At 44.1% G+C, this 14,452-nt stretch overlaps 1 protein-coding gene across 1 annotated transcript in view; it reads right to left on the bottom strand.

The window, feature by feature from the left end:
• LOC149428311 (phosphorylase b kinase regulatory subunit beta-like) overlaps window positions 1-14,452 on the bottom strand; it is a gene marked incomplete at both ends in the record, with an annotated part of 47,181 nt that overhangs the window by 16,714 nt on the left and 16,015 nt on the right. Inside the window, one exon of the mRNA XM_089667523.1 lies at window positions 2,578-2,661. Coding sequence (XP_089523649.1) covers window positions 2,578-2,661 — 84 coding nt within the window. The remainder of the gene's footprint in view (window positions 1-2,577; window positions 2,662-14,452) is intronic.

Here is a 14,452-nt window from a genome sequence, read left to right as displayed (position 1 = left end):
TAAGCTATCAGACTTTAGAACCACTTTAATGGATATTTTCAATTAAGTAGAGGATACAGAATCAATTAGAGGGTCACTGATTAGCAAACTAGTTTGATAGCACTTGCTATATTGGAAACACTTAATTATAGACTGCAGGGTACCAACCGGTAAAGTTTGGACAAGGATTACCAAATGTCACAAAATGTATTGACCTGTTCTTTGCTTAAGGAGGCCTCCACCCAGTCCATGTGAAAAACATAAGATGGTTTAGAACAGAGGTCTCCAAACTTTCTAAGCAAAGGGCCAGTTTACTGCCCTTCAGGATTCGGGCAGGCCAGACTGAGGTCAGTGGAAGCAAGCAATGCCCTATCATAGGAATAGTGTCCCATCATTGGTTTTAATGGGAGGAATCATGCCCCTTGTTAGTATCAGAGGGAGGAATAGTATCCCATCATTGGTTTTAATGGGTGGAAGAAGGCCCCAGTGTTGGTATCAATGGGAGGTATAGTGCCATCGATGGTGTCAGTGGGAGGAATGGTGTCCTATCATTGGTATCAGTTGAAGGAATAGTGCCCCATCATTGGTTTTAATGGGTGGCAGAAGGCCCCACTGTGTGTACCAATGGGAGGAATAGTGTCATCGATGGTGTCAGTGGGAGGAATAGTGTCCCATCATTGGTTTTAATGGGTGGAAGAAGGCCCCAGTGTTGGTATCAATGGGAGGAATAGTGCCATCGATGGTGTCAGTGGGAGGAATGGTGTCCTATCATTGGTATCAGTTGAAGGAATAGTGCTCCAAGGGCAGGATAAAGGCCACATTCTCAAAGCCTGATGGCGGTCACTCATCCAAATGGAACAGCGGATCCCTTGGCTTCTTAACACCTCCGTGAGACAGCGGCAACTCCGTTTTTTTTTCGTGGGAGTGTCAAGCACTTTCCTACAGCCTAAATGTGAGTTGCTAATTGTTATAATAAAACTTTTTAATGTTATGCTGCACCCAGAGTGGTGCTCTTTGTTGTTTTTACTGTTGAAGAGATCTCTTCACATCTCCCAGGTGCTGCCTTCTGAGTGCTGTCTATGCCCTTATGGTAACCATTGCTGGGACAAACTTACTTTGCCTCGTGGATTCAGTGATCGCCCATCTTTTGCCTCACCTATACCTGCGTACTGTCATGAATAATTCTTATTTTATGGTAGTCCAATGAAGCTCAATAAGTTCAGGTAGATGGATTAGTTCAGAGTGAACTATTGGGTCGGCCACTCTCTAAGATGATTAACAATGGTCCGGTTGGTCAAAGCCAACAATAAATGGACTGTCTTTTTTACCTACTACGGTTTTACTTTTTTTTTATAAAGTATAGTATGCTTTCAGATATACAAACATTTGTAAAAAAAAATGTATGATATTATAAAAAGAAGAACGGTCTGGATAAAAGCGCACAGATGTGTCCCAAAGGAAATAAGTGAATGGTATATGTCAACTATGATTGGTGGGGAAAAAACTCACTGCTGCCATGGTAAAAACACATCAGTTTGTGGGAGGTATGAACAGGAGCCAGGCGCTGTGTAGTTTTGTGATAGAAATAATACACCTTGTATGGAGGTGTGTCTTTAATAAGTCATATGGTAAAACAATAATAAATAACCAGCCTGTGGCTTTAGGAAGCCAGGTTCCAAGATGGACGGCCCGTCCGCTCAGAGGGAAGCAGTGGAGTAGAATGCCTGTCAGTGCAGGGACCACGTTTACCCGACGTCCCAGCGTCCTGGATGACGTCACCACGATGTGGAGAGACAGAGGGGGGGAACTCTTGCTGGAGCCGCAGCTTTAGAAGGAAGAGGCCGGTTGCTGGGACAACATGTTTCGCGCGCATGCGCTTTGTCAAACTTTGACGTGGTGACACAGGCTGGTTATTTATTATTGTTTTACCATATGACTTATTAAAGACACACCTCCATACAAGGTGTATTATTTCTATCACAAAACTACACAGCGCCTGGCTCCTGTTCATATTATAAAAAGAAGCAACTAAAGAGATGAACTCTTCCTCTCTCTCTCTTTTATTGAAGAAAGATTATGGTAAATTCTGTAAAACACTCTATATCTCTCTTCCATAAAAGTTCTGCAACTGTTGAACTTTTCTTAATATATAAAGTGGTTCTAAAGTCAGGTTTTATTTTTTACCTTAATGCATTTTATGCATTATAGCGGTAGTAAAACCAGAAAGTTAAAAAAAAAAAAAAGGGGGGGGGGCAAGAAAGGTAATGGCATAATGTGCAAGTATGTATCACATACTAGCACATTGTGAAAGACTTACCTTAAAATAAAGCCTGTCAACGCTGACAGAGCTTCCATTTTCACCCCTCTTCCTTCTGGGTCTGCGGGCTCCAGCCATTTAAATAGCCATGCCATGATGACGTCACTCCCATTGCCGCAGTGTGCATGTGCTGGTGACATGGACTTTTTTTGGAGTCAGATATATTGCGCCTTTACCTTTTCCCCTAAAGTTGGCTAGAAGTAGCTCCTGTGGACTTCTGTGTCACATTTGTACAGATCTTACTGTAAACAAGGTGTTTTTCTCCCCTTTGCATTACTAACCTTTGATGTTCCTAGACAACCAATGGGTCTGTCAGGTCTTCCAGTTAACACCAACTTGTCATTCACTCCCAGGTGAAGATAAGCCTGCAGAGAACAATATAATAAGAGGATGCACTTCTATGCTGCATGATGAGTAGCTATGTCTATACATGGGGCATTATGTACAGTATATGCTGCAATATGATAATATAAAGAAAGGCATCAGTGGATACGATGTACTCATAGGCTTCTCCCAAAGGTTACAGAAAATACAACATTGCTAAAAGACATAACCTGCAAAACAAAAGTCGAATTTCCACACCAAATACTTCAATTAAAGTGATTGTAAAGCTTTATTTTTAGTTAAAATAAACGTCACACATTTCACAGAGCCTGCCTTCTGAACTACAGAGGTTCTGAGAGGAGAAGTTTCAGGAGGTGGAGTCAGTACAGGAATCACTGTTTGTAGGTAGCAAGGTACCATGGGATATGTAGTCCTTAGAAATTGAAAGTCAACAGCAGAGGAGAAGCTGCAGAGAATGCAGGGAATCCAAGAAGTTGATGAAGGAGATGGCCAGCAGACATGCAGAACTCACAAAATGAACAAAAATGTATAAAGTAGGCATATATTGGATTGTCAAACTACAGTTTGTTTTTCTTTTACAATTTATGTTATGAAATGAAAGTGTACGCTGTGTTCAAAGATTTCCTTTAAGATACAGATGGAGTCTAGTGGGCCGTGTCATCTGCTGGCTTCATTGGAACCCTGGTGGGCAAATCTTTTACCAAGTTTTCTCATAACGTTCACGTCCATCCTGCCCTTCTAGTGCTGAGAACACAGCTCCCGCTGGATTTTTCATTATATAAAATCAGTTAAAAATCCACTGAGCAGAAAGTGGGACTTTGTTGCCATGGCAAAGGTGTGTTCTTCAGACCTCAATAAATGAGATCTCACCACTGGACTCCAAGTATTTACCACAAATGGAAGTATCAGTTCCGACTGGATTGACCCTTTAAACATGAACTCCAGTCAAACAGTTAAAGGCAAAGATGAAATACGTATGTGGCAGCTATTGTACCTTCCAAAGGATTTGTATTTTTGTCCATCCAGTTCTGAGATTTTACACAGCACAGCCCTGTCTGGAATGGCAGGATACCTGATTTTTCACTTCTGCAGTTTGGCTGTACTTCTCCTGTGGATTACAGGAGTGCAGTTCGTTCTGCACTTCTGTGACCCGTTTTCAGCCAACAACAGGCTAAAGTCCTCTGCTGGCTGATGTTACTCAGCTGGTCCAGTCTGGGGAAAGATCCTGACTTTACAATCGGGATCCACCCAGATTCCTGGACTGACAGCTGGCTCAGCTTCTCAGCGAGCCACTGAGAACAAGAGCCAGTTGCTCCCACTTGCGTACCATCCACAGACCAGCGATTCATTAAGCACTGGGAGGGGGCAGAGCAGAGAGCCAGAGACTGACAGTCTATCATGTACCTGGTGATGGAGGCCAATGGAGAGAGAGCTTCACTTGCGGCTAAGTTCCGGACTCCCCTGAGAGTGGGACAGCGGGAGTCTCACCCAAAGTTGCACAGGTTGCCTGTAGGAGTGCTGGTTGGTGGTCCACTCAGAAGCACAGCTGGTGTATGGAGATAGGTCTGCAGACAGGAGGCGCCTGTGTGTGGTATGCAAGCCCTTCCGGGATTTAGATGTTTACTGGGTAGTCGGTTCAAGCCAAGGTCAGGTACCAGGTGGGAATCAGAGCGGACGTAGTCAGATGGGATAGCTGAGGTCATACACAGAAGAGTCAGAGAGAGAGCATCCGTAAGCCAAGCCGAGGTCAGATCAGGGGTAGATCAGAGTAGATAGGTCCAGGAGCAAGCCAAGTCGGTAACAGAAAATCACAAGTCAGAATCACAAGAAACAGGAACAGGGCACGGGGAGCTAGAGATCATCCAGCATCTTGAGGAAGTGATGAGCTTCCTTATAAAGGCCGTCTGGTACCAGACTGAGGCTGATGTGTCCTTCTGTGGCCATGCAGAGTACTGGCAGAAATGCCAGATCTTCCAGAACTTCCGCCGTAGACAGGACCCTGACACAGTCCCAGCCCTCTGCTCTGAGCGGAGGGAGAGAACTGAGCGATCAGTGGTGTCTGATTGCTCAGTTCTCACCCTCAGAATCAGCAGGGGACAGATTCAGTACTGGACCGATGCTGCATCCACCTAGGAAATATAATTAAAAAGGAAGAAAAATCCTGAACCTCTCTTTTGGGAAACGCTTACAGGTCCTGTTCTTCCCCCAGCTGTGATTGGACAGTGAAAGGAGAAGCAGCAGACTGATGAGCTCATCTCTCTGTCATTCCTTGTTAGCACAGGAACAGCACCACACAAACTGGCTCTCTAGAGCGGCTTCTCTCTCTTCCAACATGAAGCTGTAGACTTCAGATAAACTCGAACAGCTTGAACATCATCCAAAGAATGGACTGCCTTTTCCTCAGAATACGTAGGATCAGGACAACAGATGAACAGACACATGTGGAACTAAGAATCCAGGTAGGTAAAATTAAGGTGCCAACACACTCAACTATTCCGGTGAAAAAATGTTGCATTGCAGAAAAGTGCAGCCTACTCTGAGACTCTGTAAGCTGAAGTAAAGGCAACCAAAAAAAAAGACAACCTTACATGTAAGTAGTGACAAGGGGGGGAAGAAAGGTTCAAAAGGAGAAGTCTGCAAAATAGACAAGACCAAGTTACCCTGGAAAGTGCTGCTCGTAAAATTAAGTACCAACCAGCAGCATTGCAGGCCACCCCATCTCTTGCAAATGGGGTCCGGATACAGTCCCTTTTTGGCTTGATAGCTGTAGCAACTAATCTGGATGAAGCCCTTCTTTGCCCCATAAGGGGTTGTAATAGAGATGCTGGGTGCAATAACTAAAAGCAAATCATACACACGCACACAATCACCATGTAGTCATGCAGGTACCTTTTAATCAACTTTTACACCATTACATATTCTACACATGTGAAAGACCCTCCACCAAATGAACACCTGCCCTGGCACCTCATAGCATTCACCCGGCACTCCAAGAAATAACAGAATCCAACTGCAATATTCTTGCACTGTCAAAACCTCCACTTTTATTATCACACGACACACAGGAGGATATATCTTATAGTCATCACAATCTGCCTAATAACACACTAATAATAATGTGAGCATTACATCATGAAATAGACACATCATTTGACAGTGTCACAGCATAGAATACATTACCAAAGCTATGTTAGAAGCTGTGAGGAACAAATCCCATCGGAACCAAACTGCCCAGGGTGTCACGGGGAAGCCGTAGGCGTGACCAGTCAATGAGCCCATATAGCCTTGGCAAAAATCCCAGCGTCAGAGCGTCTTCTGGCCACTAAGGGCTTCTACTGGTCTCTCCCGGACCTCCTCCTTATAAACCAATTTTATGGAAGCTGTCCAATAGTGGGCGGCGCCACACCCACCACAGGAGGAGCTAGCAGAAGGGTTTTGCGAGGATAATAGAGTCAAGTTCAACCACCATATTCATTACCTGAAAAGTCACACTTTTGCTTCTCATCTACCCCAAAACTTCTTCTCATCTCCCCCAGACTTAAAGAGGAGTTCCACCCAACGGGAAGTTCCGCTTTAAAGATTGGTCCCCCGCTCCCCATTAAGGATTGGCACTTTTGGGGAGCGGGGGGAAAGGGGTACCTGAATTTGGCAGGTACCCGCTCCCACTTCCACTGCGATCGCCTAGGCTATCGGAAGCAGAAGTTGTCCTCCTACCCTCCCTCCCTCCCCAAAGTCTTGTGGGACACATAACAGGTCCCAGAAGACGACGGGGCCATTCAGGAAGCACAGTGCTACTCGCGCATGCACAGTGAGCACCCGGCTGTGAAGCTGCAAGCTGTCACAGACGGGTGCCCACACTGAAGATGCCGGCGCCTGGAATAAAGGACGGCCAGTGAAACGGGCTGCGGGGGACACACCACGGGACCGAGGGACAGGTGAGTGGCTGTTTTTTAAATGTCAGCAGCTACAGTTTTTGTAGCTGCTGACTTATTTTTTTTTTTTACAGAGTGAGTGGAACTCCGCTTTAAGCATTTATAACTTAGTGAATATGAAGTCTTCTGTGTCCTGTGATGTAGGATGAAGAAAAAGGGTTTTAACCATTCCCAACTCAAAACTACAAAAAAAAAACGTTTGGGCACTAGATACACTTTAACGAACCGATGAATAGTCAACATATAAAAAGGATTTTAATATTCCGAGAAAGAAAAAAAATACAGATAAGCGCATTATCTTCAAAAGCAAATTCTAAGGGCTGATGTGCAAACATGGAAGATTATCCTGTGGTGACCATATGACATTTTGAAAATTCCTCGAAAATTTAGCACCACTTTGTGAGATAGAAGGCTCTGTATAAGCAGAACAGGAAACAAGGGATGAGTCTTGTTAAAGAGCATTAGCTAATATAAGCTATTACCAATGTTTACAGATGCGATATGAAATATTCTGGAGCTTTTCAGAACTAATAGGTCCTTTAGGCCAATGCAATTATTTCCACTAGAATGCATCAGAAACTCCGGGTATAAACAGTCATTTTATCACAATAATAGGAAAATTAGAAGAACGGTACACAGGACAGAGTAACCACTTCCGGACCGGCTAATGTACATGCATGTCGTTAGTTTAGAAGCTGAAACCGGGCTGATGCGTGTAGCTGAAGGCATCAACCCAGCTTTTTTTTTTCAGTTGGTGAAGCTCTTTTACGTAAAAGCAATCCTAACAGCTAATTAGCCATTAGATTGCTTTTGCAGGTGTCGCAAAGAGGTTCTCCCCCAGGTGAACTCCGGCACCTCTCCAGGCTCTCCCGTCCTGGCGGTTCCAGCGGCTCACAATAGAGGCGACTGGGGACCAGTACATCCTTGATCATCTTTATCGTATAGGACAGCCTGGGGTGCCTTGAGGTTTCTTCAGGGGTGCCTTGGCGAAATGTCTAAAAATTGCCTTGAGGTTTCTTCAGGGGTGCCTTGGCAAAATGTCTAAAATTGCCTTGAGGTTTCTTCAGGGGTGCCTTGGCGAAATGTCTAAAAATTGCCTTGAGGTTTCTTCAGGGGTGCTTTGGCGAAATGTCTAAAAATTGCCTTGAGGTTTCTTCAGGGGTGCCTTGGCAAAATGTCTAAAATTGCCTTGAGGCTTCTTCAGGGGTGCCTTGGCAAAATGTCTAAAAATAGCCCAAAAAGTGTATACAAGCCAGCGGGTGGAACAAGCCTGCCTTTTAGTTACACAAAGCCACGGGTTTTCATTGTGAACCATTATGACCTTCTAGCCGCCAGCGTCCTGACAACCAATGATGTCATCAGTTGATAAGGAGAATGTCAGCTGCCTTCACAGCATCCTAGTTTGACCCTCCCCGTTTGCTGCTTGGAGGGTTAGGTGTTTGAAGACGAAGACACTGTGAAGGTGATGAGATTGTGATCAAAGAGAGGAAAGGGGGTGTTTGTGAGGTTGTAGGGAGTGCAAAGATGGGAGAAAACAAGGACTAATGTATTCCCATCAGAGTGAGTGCAGGACTGTATACACTGTGCTAATGCAAAAGATGGTTAGGTTGAAGAGTTGGGATGTAGCCGGGTTGTGACATTAATAGGGATGTTAAAATCCCTGAGAATGATAGTGGGTAGTTCAGAGGAGAGAAAGTAGGGTAGCCAGGCAGAGAAATCATCAAGAAAGCGGGACACGGGTCCAGGAGGCCGATAGATCACTGCAATCCTCAGAGAAATGGGAGAAAATAGCCGGATGCAGTGAGTCTTGAAAGAAGAGAAGGATAGAGAGGGGAATTTAGGGAGGACTTAAAAGGTGCTCAGTGGGGATAGAAGCAAACCAAACCCACCACCTTCCCGACCACTGGGTCTGGGTGAGTGGGTCCAGATGAGGCCTCCATAGGAAAGTGCTGCGGGAGAAGCAGAATCTGCTGCTTGGAGCCAAGTTTCTGTAATTGCTAGTAGGTTAAGGGAGCGGGAGACAAAAAGGTCATGGACAGAGGTGAGCTTATTACAGACAGAGCGGGCATTCCAGAGTGCACATGAAAAAGGGAGGGTGGTTTTTGGGAGCACGGGGACTGATATTAAATTGAGGGGATTGCGGCTATTCCCAGAAGAAAGAGGATGCCAGGTGTTGGGGTGAAATACTGGAGGACCAGGGTTTGGGGAGATATCCCCAGAGGTTAGGAGAAGAAGAAGGGTGAGGAAAGTAACATGGGAGCGGGATGTACACGAGTGCACATGCCTTTCAGTCCTGGTGTTTGGGTCAGCAGGAGAGGTGATGAGAGCAGTAGTAGGGAGATGGTAGCAATGAGGGTGAGATGTACAAGTTTTGGGGTGGAGCAAGGGGTAAAGAAGTGAGATTTTTGGAACGCAGGAAAGTAATATGAAAAGGAGGAGTAGAAGGGACATATTAAAAAGGTACACAGAGTGGGACTCAGACTTGTAAGAAATGTTTCCCAGGGTGTTTGCTTGCAGTCCATCCAGCATGCTGTAGAGTTTCTTGTTGTATCTTTCTGCTGCTGAGTTATCCTGCTTTAGTTAAACTGCTGTGTTCAACTGCGTCTTAGCACTCCATCAACGCAGAACTGCTGTGTTCAACTGCGTCTTAGCACTCCATCAACGCAGAACTGCTGTGTTCAACTGCGTCTTAGCACTCCATCAACGCAGAACTGCTGTGTTCAACTGCGTCTTAGCACTCCATCAACGCAGCACTCACTCAAAAGCAGCGCCCCATCTGTGATTGTGCCCCCCATCTGTGATTCCCCCCATGAGCTGATCTAAATTTATAGGGAGATGGTCAAATGAGAACTCTTCTCCGCCCCAATTAGGTACTGATAAGGATCACATGAATAGGGGGGGATGTTTCTCAAACAGACACAGACTACAGTCATAAAAAGAGTGCAACTAGAGGTGAGAACTAATCAACATATACAAAAATATATAAACACTATTTGTTCTGAAATTAACAGGAGTCTATGCGTTTTTCTAGTTAAGAGTGGAGAGGAGATGGCAGCATTTACCTGTGAAAAGCAGAGAAGGCATGATTAGACTGCTGTGTTTAACTGCGTCTTAGCACTCCATCAAACGCAACACTCACGCAAAAGCAGCACCCCATCAGTGACTGTGCCCCCCATCTAATGGTTGGCATAAATCACTTTGAGACTCCACCTAAGGTCTTTGAGGTGTTGATCATCATACAGCTCTTTACTCCACTCCACCAGATATCGTCATCATAGAAAAAAATAAACATGTCCAGTGGTACAGTAACCAATGGAGAAAACTTTATTCTAAAACAGAATGCCACTCACATAATAAAACACATAAAAATGCTCATTATATACATCTGTGAATAGATGTCAGGTAAGGTAGCATAGTAACGGCTGCCGCCGCCACCACCACCGAATCAGATCGATCGCGCTGCCACGTGACTTCCAGTCCTGATATGATATCTGGTTGCCGCACAGCCATGTCACAACGCGTTTCGTCACTTCCAACTTTGTCACAGGGGGGATGGCTGTGCGGCCTGGCGACCGGCCATATATACACTCCTGCCCATCGCAATTGGGTGTTCATTACCACTAGATAGAGCGCCATACTGGCCTTGCCGATATGGTGATATAGAACGCTGTGCAATCCCAATGGTTTATCCAACTGTGCATTTGACCCCCATATTTTGCTGGGACATAATATAATATCCCTGCACTTAAGAATGCCACATATAACAAATGATGCCATTAAATAATATGCAATTAACCATAGAGGACATATATTTACATATAACCCAATACTAAAAGCCATATATACAGGCGTACCTCGGTTTAGGAATTTAATTCATTCTGCGGGACTTTGAGTATTGCGAAAAATTTGTAAACCGAAATGCGGTTCGATTTGATTGGACTCCCGTGCCCGTCACACACAGGGAAGAAGTCCCTGCACTTCTTCCGAAAACGCAGCCTGCACGGGATCCTCAGTTCACAGTACGGTTGCGGTTTCCAGTGCACCTGCCCGCAGGTCCACATTTCCCTGTACGGGTGGTGCGGCTGCACAGATTTTCGTGCTGATCCACAGCAGCACCACCCGCACATATGTGAACCTAGCCTTAAAGCATTACATGTTAGGTATCTATTTACTTGATGTAGGGTATTGTATTGTGTTTTTGTGCATTAAAATGTTTTATTTCCAAAAAAATCACGTTTAAAAAACTGCTGCGCAAATCCTGTGTGGCATGGAAAAACTGCAAAAGCAACCATTTTATTCTCACGGGTCTGTTATAAAAAAAAAAAACACAAAAACATGTTTTCTAGCAAAAATACTGATTTTTAAATGAAAACAAAAAGTGACAAGAAAAAGGCCTGGTCTTGAGGCTCATGTACACTGCAGCTGATAAACTCACGTTTAGGAGCTGTTCTGCGTTTTTTTCAGCAGCCCCTGAACTCTCCCTAATGTTTTCCTATGTGTCCGTGTACACATCGTCTTTTAGTCGTTTGAGTTTACAGTCGTTCTTTTTAACGCAGAAAACTTGCGTTCAGCAGTCGATTTTATCAGCGCTTCAAACGCAAAATGCTTGTAAATGCGGCAAATCGCGTTTAGAAGTGTTTGAATTTTTTTTTTACTTTTCCAGCTCCCGATGCTGTCCAGAGCCTTTTGTTCATCATGAAAAAATCATGCAAAGTGTTTTCAAAGTACTCAGATGGACAAAACACTGAACACAGGATGTTCCTACCAAGCTTTTCACACATTGTAATGACCAATTCACACCTCAGACCTCTCCCGCCCTTGGACACAAAAGATATGTTAATGACCATTCACACCTCAAATTCCTCATGCAGACCCCTGCCAGGTGACCTTAATGACTCCCTCCACCAGACACCTTTCCCACCCTTGGAAACAAAAAAAATGTTAACGAGCAACTCACACCTAAGCTAATCTCAACACATACTGCTGCCTCTGCTTCTACTCTCTGTATTTCTCTTAAACGCTTTAAAACGCAAACGCCCATAAACGCGGCTAAACAGACTTTTTTTAACCTACGTTTTCCAGCAGTCAGTTTCCATCGTTCAGAAGTGTCCCGTGTACATGGGGCCTTAAAGTGGTGTAAACTGTGGAGGACAGAGTACTAAGGAGGCCAGACAACAGCAGGAGGTGTGGGATCCTCTGCTCTCAGATTACATGCTATTGGTGCTCCCACCTTGCATATTAGTACGAGGCAGTACATAAAAGCAAAAAAAAAAAAAAAAAAAGCATTACTATTAGAATTACATACACTAATGAGCGAAATTATTTAGATTTGAAAAGAAAAACGGAAAACTATTAACTAAAACTGTAATAAGTAAGCAACTCAAAATCAGAGCGGAGCATGAAAAGTAGTGAAATGTAAATGAAGCTGAATAATTGTCCTGAAAACAGAAGGAAACTGGACTTTTATTTACGCACGCAGCTGTACAGCAAAGCTTTTCACAGCAGCAAATTGAAAGCAGGAAAAATTGTGCCTGGTAAACTCGGGGCTTTTAGTTCTGTTGTAACAGCAAAGCATTGCCGGTGATTAATGTTTAAGGCTCTGGAACAGAAGAAAATGGGACCATTAATCTCTAAAAACACAGAATTGCAAAAGTAGAATTTCATGAGCAGCCTAAAAAAAAAAAAAAAAAAAAAAGAAAAAAACAAGAAAATCATCTGTTGCGAGAAGCATTAGAGGCGTTTTGGGGAAATATTCGGCATAACAGGTTATTTCAACACCACTTACAATCCGCACATGATGGCCGTTTAGGTTGATGATAATGAGGGTCGGGATGTAAACTGTTTATTCAACGGATCAAACATGACTACTTTCCGCTGTTCAATGTGATGTTTTAACTTGAAGTATTCTGTATAACCGAGGCAGCCATTTTGCCAGGGCACTTTACTTGGCAGTTACACCAGGCAAGTGAGACATACACAACTGTTTTAGTAACAGACGGTCCTTTAGGTTGACCCTAATTAGGACCTGCACCCTTTTGCCATTCATTCTTTACAACTTTTTTTCCTACTGCAAACGTTCAAAGAAACCTGAGGCGCCAACTAAGTGCAGTAATTGGATGCTGTATCCATGGCACCAGGGGCGGACTGACCATTTGGAAACTCGGGCACTGCCCTAGGGCCCAGGTCAGTAGGGGGCCCCATAAGATGCCCCTGGTACCTTTTTCATAGGCTTTTTGAGTTTGGGCAAGGACAAAGTGGCCCCATGATCCCCTATTGCCTGGGGGCCCCATGAGTTGTCAGTCCGCCCCTGCATGGCACCCTAGGTGTATGATCGGCAGTGCCTGCATGACGGAGAGGAGTGACCACATCCCTCCACAAGGATTTCCCATTCATTCTTTACAACTTTTTTTCCTACTGCAAACGTTCAAAGGAACCCGAGGCGCCAACTAAGTGCAGAAATTGGATGCTGTATCCATGGCACCCTAGGTGTATGATCGGCGGTACCTGCAGGATGGAGAAGAGTGGCCACATCTCTCCACAAGGATGAGCTTGTCATTTTTTTTGCCTCTTGTGTTTTTAATCCTAGATTACTAAATACAGCATCCAATTACTGCACTTAGCTGGCGCCTCCTGTTCCTCTCTTTTTTGTCTTTGTATGTAAAGTTGGCTTTGCTCTATAGGATGGCTGCCGCTTTATGAAACATCAATGTGATATTTTAACTTGAAGTATTCTGTATATCCGAGGCAGCCATTTTGCAAGAGCCACGTCCCTTTACTTGGCATTTACACCAGGCAAGTGAGACGTACAGAACTGCCATTTCTGTTTTAAGTAACAGACAGTCCTTTAGGTTGACCCTAATTAGGACCTGCAGCATTTTCTCATTCATTCTTTACAACTTTGTTTCCTACTGCAAACATTTAAAGGAACCTGAGGTGCCAGCTAAGTGCAGTAATTGGATGCTGTATCCATGGCACCCTAGGTGTATGAACGGCAGAACCTGCAGGACGGACAGGAGTGGCCACATCCCCCTACACAGATGAGCTTGTCATTTTTTTACCTCTTGTGTTTTTAAACCTATATTATTAAATACAGCATCCAATTACTGCACTTAGGCAAATCACATGCTGTGTAACACCCCTTCAGCCTCTCTCTTAGAAAAACAGGGAGGTGATGTAATAGCTGGTTAGTTGGCATGACGGAGGGAGTAAGTTGTCACATATCACTATGTATACGCCCACATGTGTGACTGTATAGTCACATAGGCTGCTCAGATGTGATCAGGAAAGGAATGCTCAGCATAGAAACTCACTGAAAACTGAGCATGTGCAGTAGCTGCCAACACACCTCTGCAAAATCACCAACTGCATTGGGGACATGGACAGGAGGGGGAGACAGAGAACAGCAGGATCAACCAGTTTTTTTGCAAAATAGAGAAACAAATCCCATAGTGATTGAGTATGAATAGCATGTAATACAGAAGTTATTGATTTTTTTTTAATTATTTTTTATGATATGGGTATAATAAAACTTTAAAGTAAAAGTGGTATTTAGCTCAGCTTTTTATTTTGTTGTTGCTTCTGCAGTAATTAGAGGGGGTGGGGGTATGATTTGTGGGGATGGAGAATCATGACTGTAGCAGAGTTTTAAGCAATAGGTAGAGTCAGTGTGTGAATGGGCTCCTGTTCTATAAACCAGCATTTCTGGAATCAGGAACGGCCACTAAGCCATAAAGAAATAATTAGCATGGATTTGGTCAGTCTCTATAGTGGGAGCCGGAGCCTTGTTTTTGGCATTGTGCGTAAACATGTACGGTAATAAATAATGACACGCTGAACATCGCAGTGTGTTATTGGAGGCTTTTTGGCTCCTTTTGGCCCA

The sequence above is a fragment of the Staurois parvus genome, unplaced genomic scaffold, assembly GCF_062004578.1.
Source record: "Staurois parvus isolate SC_StPar_1 unplaced genomic scaffold, SC_StPar_1.0 ptg003330l, whole genome shotgun sequence".
NCBI lineage: Eukaryota > Metazoa > Chordata > Amphibia > Anura > Ranidae > Staurois > Staurois parvus.
Note: the sequence above shows the minus strand (reverse complement) of the source record. Positions and strands in the feature narration are given on the sequence as shown.